General features: G+C 39.2%; 2 protein-coding genes across 2 annotated transcripts in view; one reads left to right on the top strand and one right to left on the bottom strand.

Annotated features, from left to right (window-relative positions):
• LOC308702727 (tripartite motif-containing protein 16-like) overlaps positions 1-23,185 on the top strand; it is a 662,678-nt gene that overhangs the window by 553,172 nt on the left and 86,321 nt on the right. The window lies entirely within an intron of this gene.
• ubald2 (UBA-like domain containing 2) lies at positions 2,000-21,167 on the bottom strand. Its single transcript, XM_081381641.1, has 3 exons — positions 20,802-21,167; positions 9,716-9,769; positions 2,000-4,823 (listed from the first exon to the last, which is right to left on the bottom strand). The coding sequence occupies exons 1-3, from the start codon at positions 20,919-20,921 to the stop codon at positions 4,470-4,472; spliced, it is 528 nt and encodes a 175-aa protein (XP_081237767.1). The 5' UTR covers positions 20,922-21,167; the 3' UTR covers positions 2,000-4,469.

The raw sequence follows: 23,185 nt of genomic DNA on the forward strand, positions 1-23,185 counted from the left end.
CAATACATTTTTTCACGTGCAGATCACACACTCACAAACACACACGTGCATTTGATATATATATACATACTGTGCCCTCCACTAATATAGGCACCCCTGGTAAATATGAGCAAAGGTGACTTATGAAAATAAATCTGCATTGATTATCCTTTTGATCTTTCATTCAAACCTTTCATTGAAGTAAAATAATTGAAATTGGGGGGGGTGGGAAATCACATTATGAAATAAAGGTTTTTCTCCAAATCACGTCGGCCACTATTGGCACCCCTAGAAATTCTTATGAGTAAAATATCTCTGAAGTATATTACCATTTATATTTACACTTTTTTTTAGCACACCAGGGTGACTAGGAACATGACATTGTCTAGCTATGACTTCTTGTTTCACAGGAGTTTAAATATGAGGAAACACAAAGGCCAAATTCCCTTAATCATCAATCAGTCACAATGAGTAAAACCAAAGAATATAGTTCTGATGTGCAGCAAAAGATTATTGAGCTTCACAAAATAGAAAGTGGCTGTAAGACAATAGCTAAAGAATTAAAAATCCCAATTTCCACCATCAGGGCAATAATTAAGAAGTTATAATCAACTAAAGATGTTACGAATCTGCCAGGAAGAGGACGTGTGTCTATATTGTCTTAATGGACGGTGAGGAGAGTTTGAATGGCCAAAGACTCTCCAATGATCACAGATGGAGAATTGCAGGGATTAGTTGAGTAATCTTTAATGTGGGCCTATTTTTTTGATGGAGGTCCTGGACATTTTGTTCAGATACATGGTATCATGGATTCTAGCAAATACCAACAGATAAAAATCAAAGCCTGACGGCCTCTGATAGAAATCTTATAATGGGCCTTATAATTGTCTTCCATCAGGACAACGGTCCAAAACAAACATCGAAATCAACATAAAAAATGTGTCACTGAGCCCAAAATGAGCTTCTGTCATGGCTGTCCCAGTCCCCTGACCTGATGAGTGGGCTGAACTGAAGAGAAGCACCAACATGGATCTGGGAATCTGAAGGATCTGGAGAGATTCTGTATGGAGGAATGGTCTCTGATCTCCAAACCTATCAGGCATTATAGGAGAAAACTCAGAACTGTTATCTTGAGGAAAAGGAGGTTGAAATAATTGGTCCCAACATGTTTTGAAGAAGAAAATGTATTTCATAATGTTATGTTCCCCCCCACTTTCAACTGTTTTACTTCAATGAAAGGTTAGAATTTTGTATTTTTTTTTAAATGAAAGATCAAAAGGAAAAACAATGCCGATTTATTTTCATAAGTCACCTTTGTTAATATTTACCAAGGTTTCCAATATTAGTTGAGTGCACAGTACATACAAAATTATATAGGCCTGCCATATTATATATATATATGTATGTGTGTGTGTGTGTGTGTGTGTGTGTGTGTGTACAGTATATAACAGTCAATTTACCAAAGAATGGTTTCATGACAATTTTTTTTTTACTATTTTATTCTGTTTGCACTCAACCCTAAAATTTAACCAAGAATGTGTAAACAGTTTGCAAACCCATTCTTGGTTAAATTGTACCATTGAACATAAACAAGCATAATGAAACAATGTTTTTTACAAAAAATATAATGTGTTCTCTGTGTTTAAATTGTGTGGTACAATTTTACAGAGGATCTGGAAATAGTTTACAAAATAATTCTTTGAATAACTTGTGCAAATTTTCTGCAGCAAATTACAAAAGAATGAACCTATGAATGATTGCTATGAACAATTCATCTAATGAAACAAGCTGAGCAAATCTCCCTCTTCAGAGCCCCGTTCACTTTAACTGTCTGGAAAAGAGCAGCGTGAACATTCATCAAAACATCTTCTGTGTTGGAGAGGGTTTGGATCGACGTCGGTGAACCATATCATGATACGTCCGGCTTACATCTTCACATTGAACTTGCTTGCATGTGAACTTGTGTAAGCATGTCTTAGTTTCAGTCACGACAAGTCAAGACAAATAACACAAAACACACTAGTCATTAAATCATTTATTATGACCTTAATATAAACACGATGACCTCCAAAATGGTTTCAGATCATAGCTTTTTTTTTTTTTTTTGTCAGACATATAAATACAAATCTCAACAAGGGAGAAGAACAGATAGTACAGGAGGGGAATCGATACAAAAGGTTGTTCGCCAATGAATTGGTTTCCTCGATGAAGGGATTGCTCATGACTCGCTCTGTGTGTGTGTGTGTGGTTTATCACAGTCAAAAACAAAACCGTCCCCAAAGAACTGAATCACCGGCCAGTGGTGTCAATGACATCGCGACGCTCTGAGATCTACGGCAGCCCAACTGTTCAAACCGTCAATGCTTGACTGGAGAGAACGGAATCTGAGACTCGAGTGTTGGCCCTGTTCCTGTGGGATTTGGACAGAGCGACAGCTGAATAAAATGGAGAGCGTTTGGACCTCAAGGCACTCGAGACACTGACACGCATCTTCACCCTTCGGAGACCAACGTTTTAGGTTTCGTTCTACATGGCAAACAACAACAGAACCAATTGGAAGAACAAACAATTATCCGTCATATCGATCCACCCATGTTTTCCAAAACCAAGGGTACTTTTCGCATTTCACATGCATTTTCTGGGCCGACATGCAGAGGCTGGTCTATCAGCCCTCGATGATTACATGAAAATGGCCAATGCTAAAGAACACAAAGCTGTGAGGCGGTTCAACGGACCTCGTCTCTCAAAAAACGAGAAGAACAAATGCATGTAAATTGTTCGTAAAAACATTCGTGCCTAAACTGTCGTGAAAATTTACCCAAGAATGACTTTTACATGCACATTTACAAATTAATTTGGCTTGTGCTTAAACTAATTCAGACGATTTATCTGAGAACGTACAAATACTTTGTTCGCGGTTAGTTTGTAAAACCAAATTGGATTTCAACTTTCGCTTCAACGGAAATGGATGTAATATATATATATATGACAATTTAACCGTAAATGGAATTACGAACGTATGCACATGATAATTATGTGTGTGTGTGTAAAGCAAAACCAATACCTGTGCACATCAATAAATCACTACCGAATTAAAAATTATTGCTTTTGAAGATTGCTTTTGTAAATGACAAAAAAAAAAAAAAAAAAACATTTCTGGAGCACAAATTTTTCGTTTTTCCATTATCTATGAACGACCGACACAACAGAACAGAACATGTCTCGCCTCACAGCCTTGATTTCAGTCTCTTCGAATGAAATTAATGAACGAGGTCGTAAACCACAAACCCAAACGGCAAAAGTGATCGTCTACGTCTACGATGAACGAATGAAGGGAAGGTGTCGTCATGCGAAACTAAAGAAACGGGACAATCAGCGTTCGGATCTAGACTCAGCCTTCCCACGCTATACCTTCAGAAATGCCAATAAGTGATGCTAGATCCACTGAGACGAGTCCGATGGGTTTCACACACCACGTTCAGCAGAGAGTGTGAGGCATTCGAGTCACACACACACACTCAGCCGTCGCGAGGTCCGATCAGAGGTAGTGTGGATCCCATGAGCTGGACCTCAAAATGTCACAGCGCTCTTTACATATCAAACAAGAAGTATTTCATATATAAAGCTTGAGTCTGTATTTCTCCACCACAGTTTTAGTTTAAACACAAGCATCTGTCCTGATGTACACAATAAAAGTTGGGAACTTATCAAACAAAAACAAAACTAAACATTGCATTTACAGTCGTCATTACCGAAAAAATAAACCAAACGAAATCAGGGCGTCTTCATCTGAAACAATTCTGACCAGGATTATTGCAAAACTGTTCCTGGTAATTTCCTGTTTTTTTCCATTTTTTTTTTCATTTAAATCTAGAACAAAGGTTTGTTTTGTATGATTCACAATAACTTCAACTCAGCATCTCCGTTATGTCTGAGGCCTTGTGCGTTTGGAAACAAACAGACGACAGTCATATAACAGCCTCGGTTAGGAACTCAACAGAACAACTACCTCTACAGGAACATCCTCATCATCATCCGGCTTCTTCTTCTTCTTCAGGGCAGCACGACCACATGATACGCCCGTCATCTTTACTGTCCGTCGGCCGCTTTATTGCGAGTGCGTGTCTCCGACACAGAGGAGGAGCGGGAACAAAAGAGCGACGACAGAAGATTCGCTCTCCGGTCTGAATCCGTGGCTCGTCGTTGGGAGAGTTGAACGACTTTTGGGCGCCTCTTTTCATACCTTCCATAATTTTTTTTTTAGTTTTGTTTTTCCTCATAGTGGTTCTTTCCCAGGATTGGACTAGAAATGAAATCGACGGTAGATAAAAGAAAACACAAAAAAAACCAAAAAAAAAACACGAGATCTCCGAAAGGAAGAGAGATTGTTCATCTTTAGAAAACTTGAACGAAAGAGTACCGCTTCCCCCCCCCCCCCCCCTCGGCCATCCAAAAGTCTCAGTGAGTGTTTAAACCCCCCTTCGGGAGTCTCATCTCTGGCCGGTCAGGGCTGAAACGACGGGCGTCTGCGGGCCGCTGGCGGACTGGGACACGGGTGGCCACGTGAGCGGCTGGTGCATGTGGTGGTGGTGGTGGTGGAGTGTGTGGTGTCCGGTGGGAGAGGACGGGGGCAGCCAAACGGGCTGGTTGGGCGGCGAGGAGGCCCAGAAGGAGCCGAAACCCTGTGAGGAGGAGTGTGGGGGGGGCGGAGGAGGAGGGGAACACGCCATGGACACCTGGGCAGAAGAAGCGCCGCTGGACTCGGACGTCCTCAGCTTGGAGAACATGGTGATGGCGTCGGGGAAGTTGGGTGGCGTGGCTGGAGTGTTGCGTGGAGTGCACATCTAAAAACACACACAATCATCAGATCAGTTTGTGAAGAATCCAGTTTAAAACATGTAGGGTTATTGTAGTTAACTCAAGCTAAAACCATTTAAAAAACAATAGTTATTTGAAATGAAAGAAACTGTGGTAACACGTCACAATAAGGTTTAGTTATAATGTATTAAAGCCCCCTGTGGTGAAAATCAAGTTTTTAATGTTGTTTATATGTCTATGTGGTGTTTTTAATGTACTTTAAGACAAACCCTGTGCAAATTCATAAGTTGACACCATTGCTGAGTATTTTCTCCTTAAAACTGCAGTGAACCAAAGACAGTCTCAAAAACACGGTTTGAAATCGCTGGTGTTTCTGACGTCACAAACTACCTTGTAACCAATCAGATCAACGTGTGATCGTCAACCAGTGGATCTCTGAGCTTAGTGAGTGAGTGGAGGCGGGGCTCATTTGCATATTCATAGAACCGTGTATAATAAATGAGGCAAGGGTGTAGAGTTACATTCAAGCTATTTTAAGACATGAAGAATTGTTTTTTTTTAAGGAAAACTGTAATTTTGGTGATCAAAGATGAGTTTAAAGCGATAAATTGATTGACTACAGGGGGACTTTAACATTTAATTTATAAGTAAATGTTGAGATGAACTAACTAAGATTAATAAATGCTGTAGAAGTATTGTTCATGTAGTTAACTTATGTTAACTAATGAAGACTTGTTGTAAAGTTTTACTGAAATAAAGAAACTAACTTATTTTGTTTCCAAAGCAACATTTCTCTTTTCATTTAGTTTGGCTTAGATGTTCTAAATTAACTAAAACTGAAATAAAATAAAAAAATTATAAAGATATAAAAAAAAAAAAAAAAAAAAAAAAAAGACCAAAACCACACAACAAAATGACTACAACTTTAAAATTCAAATTAAAAATATAAAAAAGCATAATTAAAAATATTGTAACTTATGACATTTCTAGAGTCATTCAATTAAAACTTTTCTTACAAATAAAATGGCACATGGCGTAACAATCAAATAAAACCATACTGTCAAGATAAGAACTTAACCTGTTTTTTAAACAAATATTATGATTTATAAATTAAATGACATCACTTAGCATTAGGATTTGAACCACATAATATTTTAAAGCCTGAACTAACCTTGATACCAAAAGGACAATTTATCTAATATTTCAAAAAACGTATTGAACAGTCACGGAGGTCCTGTATGACATCATTTCCTGTTTTATGTTTTTTAACTCATGCTGGTCGCACCACATGACTTTGATTTGGTGGATGAACATCTTTTTGAATATTAATAAGCCGTTTTGTTTAAATATGACAAGGATTATTAAGTAGTTTTACCCTTAAAATACAATAAAATATGTATAATTTCTAAAAAATAATCAAAGGATTATACTAAACACACACATACATACATACATACATACATACATACACACACACATATTTTCTCCTGTACATTTAAGACTTAAGACCATTCATAAATAACTTATGATTGGCTAACCTTTGTGTAATGAAAACTCATTCTCTCCAGTGGTCTGGAAAAGGAGGTTAGTGTTGCGTTATAATAAGTGAACGACATGATGCTACAGCCGCTAATGTCCGATGTAAAGTTTGGTGTCATCTACATCACACACAGATGCGCATGTCAGATACTGATGAGGCTTTACGGGACCCTTAAACAAAAGTATATGCTCAGTAAGCAGGGCCAGATGCTCAAACTCCACAACATTGTGCTGAGCTTCAGTCCCATGGTTCCCATAAAGCCTGAGTTTATGTTTGCACTGGTGCTCTTAGTCTGTCTCTCGGCTGTTATGAAGGAAAGTAGGACACATATAATTGACAGCAGTTTGAGCTCCTGATAACTGCTCCTTTAATACACACACACACTGAGATCAGCTGACTGATACAAGAGGAGGAAGGGTTTGTCAGTTTATGGAGTTTAATTTAGGTTGAGAGCTACGATGAGGGTCAAAGGGACGAAAACACATCAGTCTGTTAAGTAGGTCATCATCAGTGTTGATGTAAACACTGAAAGGTCAACACATCTTCACCCTCCTCAGTGTTTACATCAACACACACTGGAAAACTACACCACACACCTCTAACAGATCTTACATTCTGTATATGTGACCCTGGATCACAAAACCAGTCACAAGTCGCACGGGTATATTTGTGGCAATAGCCAACGATACATTATACGGGTCAAAATTATAGATTTTTATTTTATGCCAAAATCATTAGGATATTAAGTAAAGATCATGTTCCATGAAGATATTTTGTACATATCCTTCCGTAAATATATAAAACATGTATTTTTGTGAGTGAATGCAGCACAATCGCCAACATAAATAATCAACTTTAAAGGCGATTTTCTCAATGTTTTGATTTTTTTGCACCCTCAGATTCCAGATTTTCTAATAGTTGTATCTTTATGCCATCAATTCCCACAATGGAAGTTAAGAGGGCCGACGTAAAACAAACACTATTTGAGCTGACGAACAGCGCATACGTTCACGGGCCCGAACTGCGGAGGATGGAGTGTTTTGCTATGAGACTCCCTCTTCAAGGACAGTCATAACAGTGTGTGCCGGGTCCAGCGTAAACATGACCTACAGACAGCATGTCCAAGGACCTGTTTGAGACCAGAGGGATTATCTATAGGACTCGGCACTTAAAATAAAAAAAAAAAAAAAAAAACTACTTTATCATTACAGCAAATTGTTAACAAAAAAAAACAGAAGACAACTGTGTTCTTCGGATAAAAACAAATGTATAGGCTATTATTTTTTTATTTCTTTTGTGTTGAGAACAAAACGGAAGTGACATCTGTGGCCCTCAGGAAATGGGTCCCGTGTGTTTATAAATGTCTTTGTGTTGACTGACTGTATCATACAGACACACTCAGTAACAGCACATACACACACAAATGCTTCTGATCCAATCAGATCCTAGGCTTGGCTTTGCTCCGCCCCTTTGCCCATATATGGCCCGCAGCTGCATGATGTAATGGCTGCTCTCGAAATAAAAACAAACACAGCTACGCTTCCTGCCTCTGCTTTCCTCAAACACGCTCTCTTCACATACAGCCAGATTAAAAGAGGGAGACGAGAACACATCCAGGCACGCACATGTCGAGGGCGGAGGCCGACGCTGATCTGACTGCAGGAATCGTATCGCGGCATGTCCACGGGGACTGGTTCTGTGAGAAGAGAAACTGATTGCGTAACCCTCGGCGGACTGAAGGACTGGGGATGCACGTCTGTTTTAGTTCGAGAGGAAACGGCTCGGCTCATGTTTCAGCCGTCTCAGTGATGAGGTTTAAAAACAGCTGCATGTGTGTGTGTGTGCAGACACAAAAATCACTTCATCAAGCCCCAGACCACATGACTGAGGCTGAGATCTAGGTTTAGTCCAACACATAAGACTACATATATCATATATATCATGATTTTTCCCTCTGATACTTCTTAAATGCCGTTGACTACTCTGTAGTCTATAGACTAGTCTAGTCTTCCCTGATATTTTTTGTCTACTAAAAGGAGGATGAAATAACGCTTTCTGAAAAGCTTTAGCAAAATGCTAAAAGTTTAGTTTAGTTCCTTTATTGTCCATATGTGGAAATTGGTCTTTGGCTTTACTGTACACCACACATTTACAATAAAAGTCTTACAATAACTGTTAAAAACTTGAGCACAGTTTATAAACCACAAGGCTCGAAATTGCGACCATTTTGGTCACATATGCTCCCGAAATTTTGTCTGTGCGACCTCGAAATTTATTTGGGGGCATTTGTGCCACAAAATAATTGTGGTATGACCTGTTTTTAGTCAAGTCGACCGGCCATATAATATATTTTCATTTTATATATATATATATATATATATATATATATATATATATATATGTTTTCACATGATAGATTTCGAGTTGATTACTAAAATATGTGATTTTAGTGTCCATTAATGTGTGCCAAGTGTCCGTTAATTAGGCCTGTTTTTTTTTTTAATTCCGTTCCTGAAAATCATAGCGATCAGGTGACTTTAGATAACCATAACTTTTGTTATCAACAAACGAAAAAAATAAAAATCGATTTGGATAGGGCTTGAAACCAGCTTTCATATATGTAACGTTCATATGTAAAAAGTAAAATTTCACCCAGATGGGTGATAGGTTTTCCCAGATTGCATCACATATTGGAACCGGACGGTTTTTACTCCAAAGACTCAATAATTTTTATTTTTTTTATTTTTTTGCCGATCTTGGTTGCGGACTTGCACACAAATTGCATTGCAATAATTTCCCAAAATGTCATTTGTGTGAAAATATCAAAAAAGCTCTATTCGGACGGGACTAGTTTTCCGGGTGGTAGTTAGAGAAATTCGAGAATCCAGTCAAATCCTGTTCGAATGCGAATGTCTGTGATTGCTGATGTTGTATTATCCTAACCCTTCTCCTCATGTGTTTTTTGACCTACTTGAGCCACCGTCTGCGCACCAATCTTCGGCATGTTTTAATTTAGTTTCGATATGGACGGTATCCGACAAAAAAATAACAGAAAATTAATAAATAGAGCCAAAATCACGAAAACTGCGGAGACTACCAATTTTAATATCCGTGTCAGGTAGTGATAAAAATTGTAACTCAAATGTTGTGTCAAAAACTAGTCGTGTGAAAAACAATTAACAACATTGTCCACGAGTCCCCGACTAGTGTATTTCAGGGTCTTTAATAATATCCGTGGCCTTGAGGAAGTTCAGCCCCTCATTATTCTCCCAGACGCTATGTTGAGAACTAGGCCGTCTGATGACAATGACAGGATGTTGAACACGGCATTGCTTTGCTTTGTTTCTTCCCTTCTCTCTCCATGCTAAACACACTTACCATCTGGTGATGACTGGGGATGTTGGACTCCTGGAAAAACGAGCTCAAAGCCGTCTGTGGAAAGAGAGAGAGAGAGAGAGAAAGAGATGGGGATGAGACGGAGGAAGCTTGTGTTACAACATGAATGGGCAGAGGAACTGGTTTGGAAACGTCGCTCTCTCCTCCCTCCTCCCTGCCACGGGTCAGTCGGTTCAAGCACTCGGCGATCTAAAAGAGGGTTTCTAAATCGGCACACGCAATCTGTGCAGGATTCTAGCAACTGATACACTATACGGGCTCAGAGCTCCAGAAAAATGTCAGATTGAAAAATACACAAACACCTGGGCAAACCAGTTCAACAAGCATCACTACTTTCACCAGTGTTATGTTATCAGAATACTTAGCAAAGTGTTAAATTTACAACAAAATATCTCAGTTACTTTTCAAATAACTCATTTATTTACTTTTGTTTGGGACATGGCCTTTAATAGTGAGACTTTTGTTTTTGTAATCAAGCTCTCAAATTATAAAAATAAATTGGATATAGATTTATCAGCCAGTATATCGGTTATCGGCTTTCAAATATAAAGAATTATCGGTTATCGGCCAAAATTTTCATATCGCTGCATCCCTGATTGTAAGATATAACTTTTAAAAGTAGCTTTTTGAGTCTCGTGGATAGGGGTGTAAGAAAAAATCGATACACTTGAGTATCGCGATATTTTATTTTGCAATACTGTATCGATTTTCAAAAACGCAATATCGATTTTTTTTTTTTAACGTCCAAAAATATTCATGTTAAGACCGTAAGACAGTGGTTCACGTTTATGTTGTTTAAATCCCTACCCTAGATAGCTATGTTGACACGCACCACTAGTGTCCTCGCCAGGCTCGCCTATAACGGTGCGTGTCCACTGGACATTTTAGGATTGACAGCGGACCGGAGAAAGCGTTGAGAGCGACCGAGAGCGTCAAAAAGTTGGGCAGTTCCTTTATACAAATATCAAGCGAAAAACACAGTCGGCAGCCAATTGCTGTGAGGTTCGGGATGTGATGTCTACCTTGAGAGTTTAAACATGCAAATTGTGCCGGAGTTTATGCTGGATTTAGTGCGTAAATCATTTTGTTTACAAATTAGACGTTGTGCAGTTGTTATTTAGCCTATATGTTAAATATTTCATTTTGGATGTGTTTATTGTGATTATATTGGCTGGTTTTATAAAAGTTTATACAACTGAAAGGATATCTTTGCTTGGTGCATTTGGAAACAAAGCTTGTCTATTTCTAAATGTAAGCGTGCATCGTTCACATCAAACGCGAAGAGAGCATCTGGCGCAAGTGATTGCAATGTTAAGTCAATGCAAAGACGCGTTTACGCGCGTCTGGAGGTCCTGCGGCACGAGGCGTTTAGTGCGGCGCGGTTCGCCTCATTCGCGCGTCCAGTTCTTTTAAAATCTTTTATCACATAAAACTTGATTTCAATATGACACATTTATTTTGTTCACTTTCATCCACTTTCATTCATTTTCGTCCAGTTCACGTTGTTGTTTTGTATTGTGACGGGCTATGTACCTATTTTCTTTTATTATGGCCTACTTGAGCATATAAACATTTGCTCACTAAGAACCTGTAAACCACAAGCCCAAACTGGCAGTTTGATTTTCTGTGTACTGAATTGTTTACCTAAAGTAAACTTCTCTGACTTTTATGCACATCATGTCTTTTATTTAAATATTTTTAATATATTTTACTTTAAAGGTCCCATGACATGAAATTTTCACTTTCTGAGGTTTTTTAACATTAATATGAGTTCCCCTAGCCTGTATATGGTCCCCAAGTTTCTAGAAATTTCAATCGGTGTAAATCGAGCTTTTGCTATCTTTCTCTGCCTTTGAGAAAATGGACGCTCAATCGCGCTGATCTTGAATCTCCTCCTTGTGACGTTATAAGGAGGAATGTTACCTCCCCTGTCTCTGCTTTGCCCGCCCAGAGAATATTTTCCGCCCATGAGAAAATGAGCTAGGAAGGAAGTAGGAACGCGCGCGCGCGATTTTAGTTTGTTCACGAGAGATATCATGGGTTTTGAGCGAGCGAAGCATAACAATTGCTCAATAATTGGATGTACAAATGAACACCGAAGGGTCAATACAGAGCTGGGCTTGCTGAACGTCTGAAACTAAAGTCTGGATCACTCTCTTTGGCTCAGCTACACACCTCGGAACAGTAAGTCAACTAATGATATATAAGTGTGTTGCTTTACTGTTTATGTTTGCCTTGACTGTTACACGTAGAATGTGGCTGTCACATTAGCTATGCAGCCATGCAGTTTATGTGTGTGAATACACACACTGCAACGCGAGTGTTGTACACTTCTTTGTTATTTGGATAACCGTTTTCCTGTTGGTTATACGGCGCGCGCGATATCCGCATTGCAAGATCGCAGAGCTTGATGATGTAATTGTAATAAGATAAATTACAGATTTTACAGATCTCCCGTGAAAAGGCAACAGTAGGTTAGCGTTAGCTACATGATAATAACTGTAAACCATCCGAATAAAGTACCGTATCCAGACATAATATTTTAAACTAACCATTCGGAAACGTCCTGCTGGAGCCGCTGAGTTGCAACTTCTTCATCCGTTGCTTCTCCATCTGGATCAGATTCTGGGTCAAACTGAAATGCTTGAACGACTGCGTGTCTCCGTGCCATTGCAATATATCCAATGTAAACATGCATGGTCTACCGTTGCCGCAGATGGTCAAGGCCACACCCACCCTCCACCTTGCGCCGCCTTTCTCCTCCTCATTAGTATTTAAAGCTACAGACACCGAAACGGCCTGTCTGAAGGAAGCTCATTCTGGGACTGGCTTATAGTGGCTATAATTCTGCACAGAGGCTGAATTTTTGAAAAGAGATTTCAGATACAGTACTAGGGACCACTAAGGCCTATATTAAAGCCTACAAAAAATAGCATGTCATGGGACCTTTAAAAAAATCCCAATATATCGCCTTATGCACAGTATCGAAATATATTGCAATATATTGAATCGTGACCCATGTATCGTGATACGTATCGTATCGCCAGATTCTTGCCAATACACAGCCCTACTCGTGGATGATAAACTGAGCAAAAAACAGACTTTTGAGGGACATTTGTAGCTCTTATGACTCTAAAAATGTCATTTAAACCAGCAATTTCCCTTGAATACATGTGAGTGTACACATTTTCATCAATATTTAAAAATATATTTTTATTTTTTACATAAATATTTTTAAAAGAAAAAAATGATTTAACAAACATCATTATTCATTCATTCATAAATATCATTACATTTCTGCGGGAGTTCCACCACATGGCACTCTACCTGAACTAATCTTGATTTGTCATCTGATATTTCATATTTTATAATCATACTCATGACATAATTTCATGTTTAATGTTTTTTTTATTTATTATTCAGCAAGTTTTTCACATTGTATTATGCCAAAGTACAAACAAAGGTTTTCTTTTCTAGATTTCTCTCATCTTTTTATGAACCCTCTTCCTAGGAAAGTTGACTTTTGTATTAGTCATTGGATATATACAATCTATTTTGAATAAATGATTCATAGGAGCATCGTGTCAAGCCAAGAGTATCGTATCAATGTTTTCCGAATAGGATATGCTGATGATTCACGTATTTAGAGCATCTCTGAACTCAACGTATGGCCTTTAAACGGTCATGGTTTCAAAATATTGCCCAAGAACACACGAGTGTCTTGCCTCCTCCTGTCCCTCAACCCCTCGGTCTGGTAACACTTCCCTCACACCGAGCGCCCTCTTCTCATCCCCCGCCCGGCCCCTTCCCCCTCTCCAGTCTCTCTCCTGTTCTCTAGTTTTGTTTAACAACAGCCACGGCTAGTGCAGGAATGTCTGCGGCTTGACGTGACACACATATCAAGATGAACTCGCCAATCCGCCATTGTTTCCGCTGCTACAGAACCACATGGTTCTTTGTCATCCAATCTTCTCCGTCCCTCCCCCAAACGCCATCATGTGTACAGAGATTGTTCTCATTTAAGTGCGGGACGATTGCTCATTTCCGACTGCACACACACGGTTATGGCTCTAAACAATGCTCGCTTGTAACACAGAGCATCTGTATTGTATTAACACTGGCACTAACTGCTAAAAGAGGGTTCCTCAATGTACAAACCCGGCATCCAATCGGAGTCGAACCCTGTTTGTTGAGATTATTTTGGATTATTCATGGATACCAGATGCATATTTGCACACAAAAATGCTAAAACCTTACTAAAAAAAAAAATCTGACAGCTGTAATCTAATTGGCTTGGAGTTCTGGGAATTAGATTTTTATTGGTCTTAAAATTCCAGGCTGTTACAATGAGCTTCCCAACATAAACCCTGGAGACCAAATTTGAAGGTTCGTAAAAAATGTATCTTTGAAAGTAGGGATGCACCGATATGACAAATTTGGCCGATACCGATAACTCTTTATATTTGAAAGTCGATAACATATATTTCGGCCGATAAATCTAATCCAATTTTTTTTTGAAAGCCTGATTACAAAAACAAAAGTCTCACCATTAAAATCCATGTCCCAAACACACAGTTATAATGTTCTCATTATAATGTTATGTAGCCTATATGACAGACTTGCACTGCACATGTTGAACTGAACTGGATTTTCCTTTTTTGAAGTGATTCCAATCATATTTCAAGCAGTTCAAAAACACCACGGCGGACAGTGCACATCTGAAGTGTCTCAGCTGAAGGAAATGATCCATTATTTATCGGCTTTAATATATCGACCAAATTTTCTTATCGGGGCGATACCATTTAAAATGAACATATATCGGCCGATACCAATATGGTGGCCGATATATACTTTGTGCATCCCTATTTGCAACACATTCTGATATCAAGCTAATTCTTCGCACATTACACCTGATTTCAGATTGTATAATGTCGATAAATATCACAATGCTCCAGTCAAACGGCCAATATATTCGTTATCGGCTTTCAAATATAAAGAGTTATTGTATTGGCCAAATTTTTCATATCGGTGCATCCCTAGTTTCAGTTCTTGACGAGAATAATGCAATGTGAATCAGGCTGAAAGGTCTGGATTCATGAAACCTGTACTGCAACCGATGCCGACCAATGACAACAGACACGTTTGTCTGGTTTTGTCGGATCACTGCATTACCACTGTCGCTGTTGGTCAGCGATTGGTTTCCCCTATTGAACATGTTGAATCGACACTTGTTGGGTTGTGGAATGTCATGAAAGTGGTGTACTGTAATCTGGTGATTGCCGGCATTGGTTGAAATCTGTTGTGTAGTATGAATTGGCCTTCAGATGGCCAAAAATGCTGTTTGGCTAGGTAGCAAAAAGAATTTAGTTTACACAAACTAATCAAGAACTTTGCTGATTACAGATTAAAGGTGCAGTCACACTGTTGTTTGGCGAACTTCAAACTTCACGCGTAATTGGACAAATTAAGTTGTGGAACAAGACAAGTTGTGGAATTGTCAAGTTCACGTAACTTAATTTTCTCAATTAAATGAAGTTTATTTACTTAAAGTCCCCCTGTAGTCAATCATTGTATCCCTTAAAACTCATCTTTGATCATCAAAATGACATATTTAAAAAAAAAAATTCCTTGAAAATAAAATTATTCATGCCTTAAAATAGCTTGAATGTAACTTTGCCTCATTTAGTATACGTGGTTCTATGAATATGCAAATGAGCCCCGCCTCCACTCACTCACACCATCTCAGAGATCCACTCGTTGACGATCACACGTTGATCTGATTGGTTACAAGGTAGTTTGTGACGTCAGAAACACCAGCGATTTCAAACCGTGTTTTTGAGACTGTCTTTGGTTCACTGCAGTTTTAAGGAGAAAATACTCAGCAATGGTGTCGACTTATGAATTTGCACATGGTTTGTCTTAAAGCATATTAAAAACACCACATAAACATATAAACAACATTAAAAGCTTGATTTTCACCACAGGGGGACTTTTAGGCATTTTAGGAATTTTAAGGCAACAAGTTTGCCATCTTGAACCTGATGCAATGTGAAATGTGAAATTCCAGGGCAGGCCACAACAAATTTTGGATTTCGATAAATATCACTGCATAAAGTAACTGTAAATGCGAGCGCTCCTTAAGCCTGCAGTCAGAGACGGCACCAATTTTGTTGCATGGTCATTTTCTATGAACAATTTCGTAACATTTCTGTTATTCATACTAGCAGGACCAATGTGTAGTTGTTTAGCCGTTGTCTTCATTTACCGATTCATGAATCCGCAATAAACTAATTTAAATACAGCTTGTTTTTTGATGTGTAGCCTAGATAAAGAAAGCATTCGGGTAGCCTACAAAAAATATTATAATGTAAATTGCAATCACGATTACAATATCAAGGGAAACGATTGACAATTATGCTAACTGTCAGTTTATAGTCGGTTTTGAGAGTCGTGTCCAGTCTCGCTGCAAATACTGCTGATTTCTGCCGTTACGGTGGAAATAAGCGGGTACAGAGCATGCCCACAGAGAGCCATCTAACCAACACAACACAATAAAACAGGTCACTTATGTGCAGAAAGGGACGGCGAATCGACACACAAGCTGCTGGAGCGAATCAAACTCATTATGCTGTCAAGTGGACACTGGTCTGGGAAATAGGAATATCAACAAACACTCGAAAATGTCAGTGAATCTGTTTTCACACTTGGTTTGATGGCTTGGCCCCAGCTTACCTTTGATTTGAACCTTTCCAGAAGGTCTCTTTCCACATTGTTTCTGAACTGTAATGATAGTACTAGTGTCAGATGTTTACCACTGTCACCAGGTTACGGCAACAGCTTCTCCAGGTTTATTATTCATCCTCTGGCTTTACCAACACAACAGCACTGCACTTGCGTCCGCCACAGATGCAAGAGGCTGATAATAGATTTCTGGAATAAGAGCTTTCCAGGAAAAACTAGGCAAGACTTTATGTTCGGGGTGTAACAACATATCGTGTCACACTCACAATATATCGCAATACAAAAATGCAACAATATGTATAGTGGATAGTTCACCCAAAATAAATATTACTGTTTGTGAAAGTAAAAAAAAAAAGGGTTTTAGTGTCAGTACTACATTAAACTATATGTTGAATATAATGTATAATAATGCAATTGGGGAATATTTGTGGGTCCTGATAATGCCAAATGTATTATGTTACCAGTAAAAAGTGGCCTACATTATTTTAAATATCTAGTCAGTGAAAGAGAGCAAGCATATTCGTTTAAAATAATTATGTTTTCAGCTTCAGAATCATGAATATTTATATTCTTGTGTCACTATTGTCCAGTGCATTGAGTTTCCAGCACCAAGTCCAAGCCTATTCATTTACACCCCAATGTAAAACCAAATTAAACATTTTAATACATTTTTTGTTTATCATATGTCTTGGAGTATCGCAATAATGTCGTATCGTGAGTTCAGTATCGTGATATGTATCGAATCGTGACACGAGGGTATCGTTACACCCCTACTTTACGTTGATATTCAAAGCTTCCCGAGACTAAAACACACACTTCCACAGCGTGTAAGCTTTAGCTGCTGATGTTATCACAGAAGGTTAAGAGCAGAGCTTTCTGACCCCTTCATCTGTCACCGAACCTATACGTCGTATAAGAGCCGTAGGGATCTAAAGGGGACACTTGTCCTAGACATGCACTTGGTACAATCAATCAAACCACTACTACACAACACCAGAGAGAGAGAGACCCTGTTAGACCACCTGTTCAACTCAGAAGCAGATACATTTGAGAAACCATCTGGACGTGGCCGATACTTCAGGATCAAATGGAGAACGTCAGTGCTGAGAATGTAAACACAAGCGTGTCTGTTAGTGAAGGTGTGGTTGACTTCCTTTCTTTCGCCATCAAAAAAAAAACAGATCAGTAAAAGTTAACAAACACTAACCACAGAATATGAGGAAAGAGTTATGACAACATCAGTATGCCCTGATAAACAAGCGCCGTACACCATGTATACTACGAACACAGCTTGCAAAGATTTAAGGCCCATTCACACCAAGAGCATTGACTATTAAGATAACTAACTATATTGTCGTATCATATACAGTCAAACCATAATTTATTCAGACACCTTGGCTTCAAAATTTCTCACAGTTTAGTTGCTATAGTTTAGAAAATGGTAATAAAATATGACAAGAACTGATATTTCACTGGTTTTGGCCCTCCTTCTGTAAGACTGTCTCACAGATGAATCAGGTTGAATAGCTGTCAGCTGTTAAATTTAACTACACAATTAGTCCAGTCATTTTATGAAAAGGTAGGACAAATTGCAACAGAAGCAAACTCAACTGATTTTGTATACTCAATATGTCCTGAAGGGCAAAAAAGCCCCGAAGAATCCCATCAGGGGGAAATTTCGAAAAAGACTCAAATATACCCCATTCATTCTTTTATCACGTGAATAGGTAAAAAATTTTAAAAAATTGGGACTGTTTCTGGGGGTTCACTTTTTATTTTACCTACCCTTTGTCTTCTGCATTCCCCTTACCCTCGTCTCCTGTTCTTCCCTCAGACTCGTCCCCCAGAAACAGTCCCACAGACCCAGCCCCAAACCCCATCTCTGCAATAATAATTAATAAAGGCTGGTTTCTAAAGTACTTCTTCCTGCATCTATGTATTAATGCTCATGGGTAGCCCAAATGGGTTTCATTGAGACATTAACATTAAGTATTTAACTGTTATGTGTCAACAAGATTCAACAAGACATTTTCACCTGGCTATACCCAATGTTTAGATCTGTTGTGGTATGTATTGCCCATGTTAACAAACGTGTAAAAAAAAAAAACTTGTAATACATTTTTTGTTTTTCTTGATGCAAGTAATCAACTCAGTAATTTTCATGGTGATATCTAAAGGTTAAATTTTTTACCCTGTTCACGTGATAAAAAGAATGAATGGGTCTTTTTTGAAACTTTCCCCTAATGGGATTTTTTGGGGCTTTTTTCCCCTTACTCAGGACATATTGAGGATACAAAATCAGTTGAGTTTGCTTCTGTTGCAATTTGTCCAAGGTTAACCCCCATTTTGGCTTAAAATGACTGGACTATATTAGATAATACCAATTTAGGTCAACCAATCACCAAGCAATGCTTAATTTTGCTCAGTTTTAGGTGTAAAAATGTCACATTAGCAATTCAAGAAAAACCACTTAAGAAAACCATAGTCAGGTCAAAGCGTCTGAATAATTTTTGGTTCCAAATTGTTATACATTTTACTGGTAGTCCATTGTATGAAGAATTTTTTAGGTAAAATGTGTCACAGTTTACTTTATTTTGCTATCCTCACTTACATAAATTAATGTAGTAAAAAACTATAAAAAATTATATCTGGTGTCTGAATAATATTTGGTTTGACTAAGTTGCAGTTTAGGCTGAATCTGAAAACTCCCTGCTATAAAAAAAATGCATGTGAAAAGAGTTGTTTTTTTTTTCTTCTGCCTCATTTGTTTAGTCTACCAAAAGAAACTAAATATTTTTTTATGATAGTATAAGTTTAGATTGGCAAAATAACTGCCACTTCCTAAATTAAATTTCCATGTAATAAGGTCATGTGATAACAGCATGACATACTAGTTATTATACCGTTATCAATAAAAGCGGTTTCAGACACTGTTCTTTGCAAAAAACAGGCAGCATTCGAGTCCAAACACGGCAGAGTAAACTTTACCCTACTTACTAGGGTTGAGCTGAAGGGAACTGACTTGCTCATTGGCTTACTACACGTATGTGCACTTTATAAACAATGCACACATTAACTTGTCAAACCAGTGTGTGTGTGTCCTAACAAAAACCACAACAGGAACAAAACACACACACGTGAGAGGATGTGAATGATTAAAGTGTGCTTCGGTTCATTTGGCTGAATTTTCACCAGGGAATGTAAATAAAAAACTGTCTCTCTCTCTCTCTCTCTCTCTCTCTCGTTCTTTCTCTGTGAGTGTGTTGCAATACTGCTGATGAGATCGTCTCTGAGGCATGTCCGTTTGTGGCAAACACTTCTTCCTTACAGGAAACACTCAAAACAACCACACAACATCTAATGTGAGCTGCCGTAAAACTGGAAAACACTTCTTCATAAACCATCATAACAAATACAAATTGACAAGAAATGCAACACTAAAGCTGCATGAACTATTTCTGTACTGTTCTTCCGTCACAGTTGTTTGGCAGTATTTTGTCTGTTACACTTATCTTTGGTGTAAACATCTCTTTGGGTGATTTTGTGCTCACATATTTTCAGTAAATGTATGATGGTTATGTCTAGTCATATCCATCCATCTCTCTATCCATGTGTACCAAGGTCATAGGTTCGATTCCCAAATGAATGGATGCATGAACTGAGAAAATATACACCGAATTCAGTGTGGCTTTGGATAAAAGCATCTGGCAAATGAATAAATGCAAATACATGTATTAATGTACCTCTTCACCTAATCTTTTCATCCATCTACCCATCCAAGTTTCCATTAATCTATTTACCATCTATCTCTGTATCAATCCACCTCTTCATCAATACATCCATTTGACGTTACATGTTTGAATGAGTCTTCAGACCAGCAAATTTCAACACTGCTTCCTCCCTGACCACCTTCGCCTTAATTTACATAACTGTAAAACACGCACACACACACACACACACTTCCACCCGTGTTAAACAGACAGATAATCTCAGTGAGCTGCTCGTGGCTTTATAGTGGATTCAAACACAAAGCTGCTCTGCCTCAGACTGGCTAACACGCTAACAGCAGACTAGCCCTTAGAAAGCCGAGAACATTACCGAGATAGTCAACACGAAACGCTTTACTCATTGTTTACAAGCAAACAAATGCGACGTGGCTTTACATAACGCGGTGAATGCATCCGGCGCGATGAAGAGGCGCTTTGAACGATCACACATACAGAAGCATCTCCGTCCACCTCTACTGATCTGCGGCTTAAAAGGCTAGTATACAGTATATGGTGAATAATATAGAGTTGGTAAGGATGATTGATCGACGGTTAGCTACCTCGAACTGCCAGTGCGCCGCTTGCAGAAGCTGCTTCGCCTGATCCGCCGCGCAGCCCGCGGTCAAAACAAACTGGTTAATCATCACTTGATGTCTCAGTTCGTCCATATTCACCGACATTCGCTCCTCCGCGACTCCCGTGAGCGGAAATCCCCGTGCGAGGTGTGTGTGTTCGTTGAAAGCGAGGCCCTTGCTTGCTTCACACTCTCTCCGTCCTCGCTCTCCTTTCCAGTAACAACAAATATTTTCATGTCATCATCACCACTAACAACAAACCCGAGCGCGGCCTCTGATTGGCTTACAGAGCCAAAACAGCGAGTACACACGGGCGTCCCATTGGTCAACCGACAAATTACCTATCGGCTCAAGTGACGTAATTTAAAGCAACGCGTCGCGCGTGGTTGGACGCTAGCGATCGGCATGAGCGCTCTCATTGGTCAGAATAGCAGGAAGGCATTGCGAATACTTTCTGTTTACATTGCTTTCACTGGACACACACACACGCGCATACTGTGCACTGCAGTTCATTGGGCTAGTTAAGTCTTTTAAAATAAAGTCACCATGAAATCAAAATGGACTATTCTTATTTTTAATGGTATATTGCAGTTTATTATAAATTATTTATGTGCCTGGTAATCTGTAATCAAAATAACCTCCCCTCCCTCTTGCAGATCATCTCATCTCTTGTTAGATGACGTGTTTACTGGCATGGGGGCGGGGCAACCTGTCACTCACATGAGATCTACCAATAGTAAACTACAACCATCCAATCAAATCCAAATGGACAAAATCAAGCCCCACCCTACTTTTTTTTGTCTACCGTTTTAATCAGATAGTCCCCATGAAATCAAAATTTAAGTTTTTATGGCTTTAGGAATGAATATGTTAACCTTAAGCCGCTTTCACACAGAGATTCAGGAAAATACACGGATAACGGATTTGTCCCGGGATTGTTTGATTTTGGTACATTCACACTGCCAGTGATTTTCGGGGATCTGTGAGCGCGTTCACACACATCCCGTAAAGATCCCGTAAAGACACCGTGTGACGTCAGGATGTGACGTGTAACGTACGCGTTGAGCGATCTCAGCTTCAGCGTGGCTACGTCTCTGCTTCATTCCAGTTTGCAGACATTTTTTCGTTCTTTCTTTGTTGATGACGAACACAAACTTTCTTCTAAGAGCAACAGAGTCGCATGATAACTACGTCATTGCGATAGCACGTGCGTCATCACTACAACACACTCCTTACGGCATTGGTCCTGCATGGCTTTTGTTCACTTAGGACTCATCCCGGCAATGTTACAAGGTCCCCATCCCAGCATCGATCCCAAAATCAATCACGGGACATGTTTGTGCTCACACAGAAGGCACTCTAGCAATATTACGGCAATTTCCCGGGATCAACGCGAATGTGAAAGGGGCTTTACTGTTATCTGTAAGCTAGTCTGCTCCAAAACAATGACAAAATTCGCATTTAGAAGATGTAAGTTTTCAAAACGTATACAGTCTCTCACTTCCGCCAATATGGATCGATGATTTTGATGACATCACTCTGCACTTCAGCTTCTCATCAGAATTTTCTGTCCAATCAAATGCTCTCTAGAATCTGAAGCTCCGCCCCCTACACTATAAATAGACGCTGAATCTGCGGCTGAAATCGGTCACTTGTTCACACAATTACTATGTTCTACATGGTGAATGGCACATAGTGCACTATATAGGGGATAGGGAATGATTCAGACAGTGTAAATATGCTTTCCATTAGGCCGAATGAAGTCTGGTTTCACGTTAGTGTCACACAAACACCGCTGCCTGAACACAGTCTGCTTCGGTCCAGAGGCACGACACACAGAGCGGATCATATGCGCGTCACCGCAGACCAGAAAACGTATCGAACCCACTGAACTCTGCACATAGCTATTTTAAAGGGATATGGAAGGTATTAGGATGAGAAACAGTTAGATATTAGGAGGAAACTGCGGCTTCATCAAACTCAACAGCTCTGGCCGAGATGTGATATAAACGAAACGCTATCGGTTATTTAAAACTACCGCTAACCCGGACGTAGAGGTCACTTCAGTGATTTGGGAAAAGCCTGTAAAAGTCCTGGCAGAAAGCGATGCATAAGGATGTAGTGTAACAACAAATTATTATTTTTTCATAATGTTGACAACTTCGTGTTAACTTATAATTGTTGCAAACTGTTTCTACCAACAAAATATTAGTGCATTCCTGGAACTGGGCGTCGTTACACTACATCCTTATGCATCGCTTTCTGTCGGGACTTTTACGGGCTTTTCCCAAATCACGGAAGTGACGTCGATGTCCGGGTTAGCGGTAGCATTAGCCACCAGGCAAGTGTTATTTAAACAAACTCCTGAT

The sequence above is a fragment of the Scardinius erythrophthalmus genome (genome assembly GCF_964197995.2).
Source record: "Scardinius erythrophthalmus genome assembly, chromosome: 1".
Lineage (NCBI taxonomy): Eukaryota > Metazoa > Chordata > Actinopteri > Cypriniformes > Leuciscidae > Scardinius > Scardinius erythrophthalmus.

What these genes read in the sequence shown, in the direction of transcription:
- ubald2 (XM_081381641.1), bottom strand. Translation starts at nt 20,921, where the DNA reads ATGTCGGTGAATATGGACGAACTGAGACATCAAGTGATGATTAACCAG. An exon ending in CGGCGCACTGGCAGTTCGAG is followed by an intron (nt 9,770 to 20,801) that starts GTAGCTAACCGT and finishes CTCTTTCCACAG; the next exon opens with ACGGCTTTGAGCTCGTTTTT. An exon ending in TCCCCAGTCATCACCAGATG is followed by an intron (nt 4,824 to 9,715) that starts GTAAGTGTGTTT and finishes GTGTGTTTTTAG; the next exon opens with ATGTGCACTCCACGCAACAC.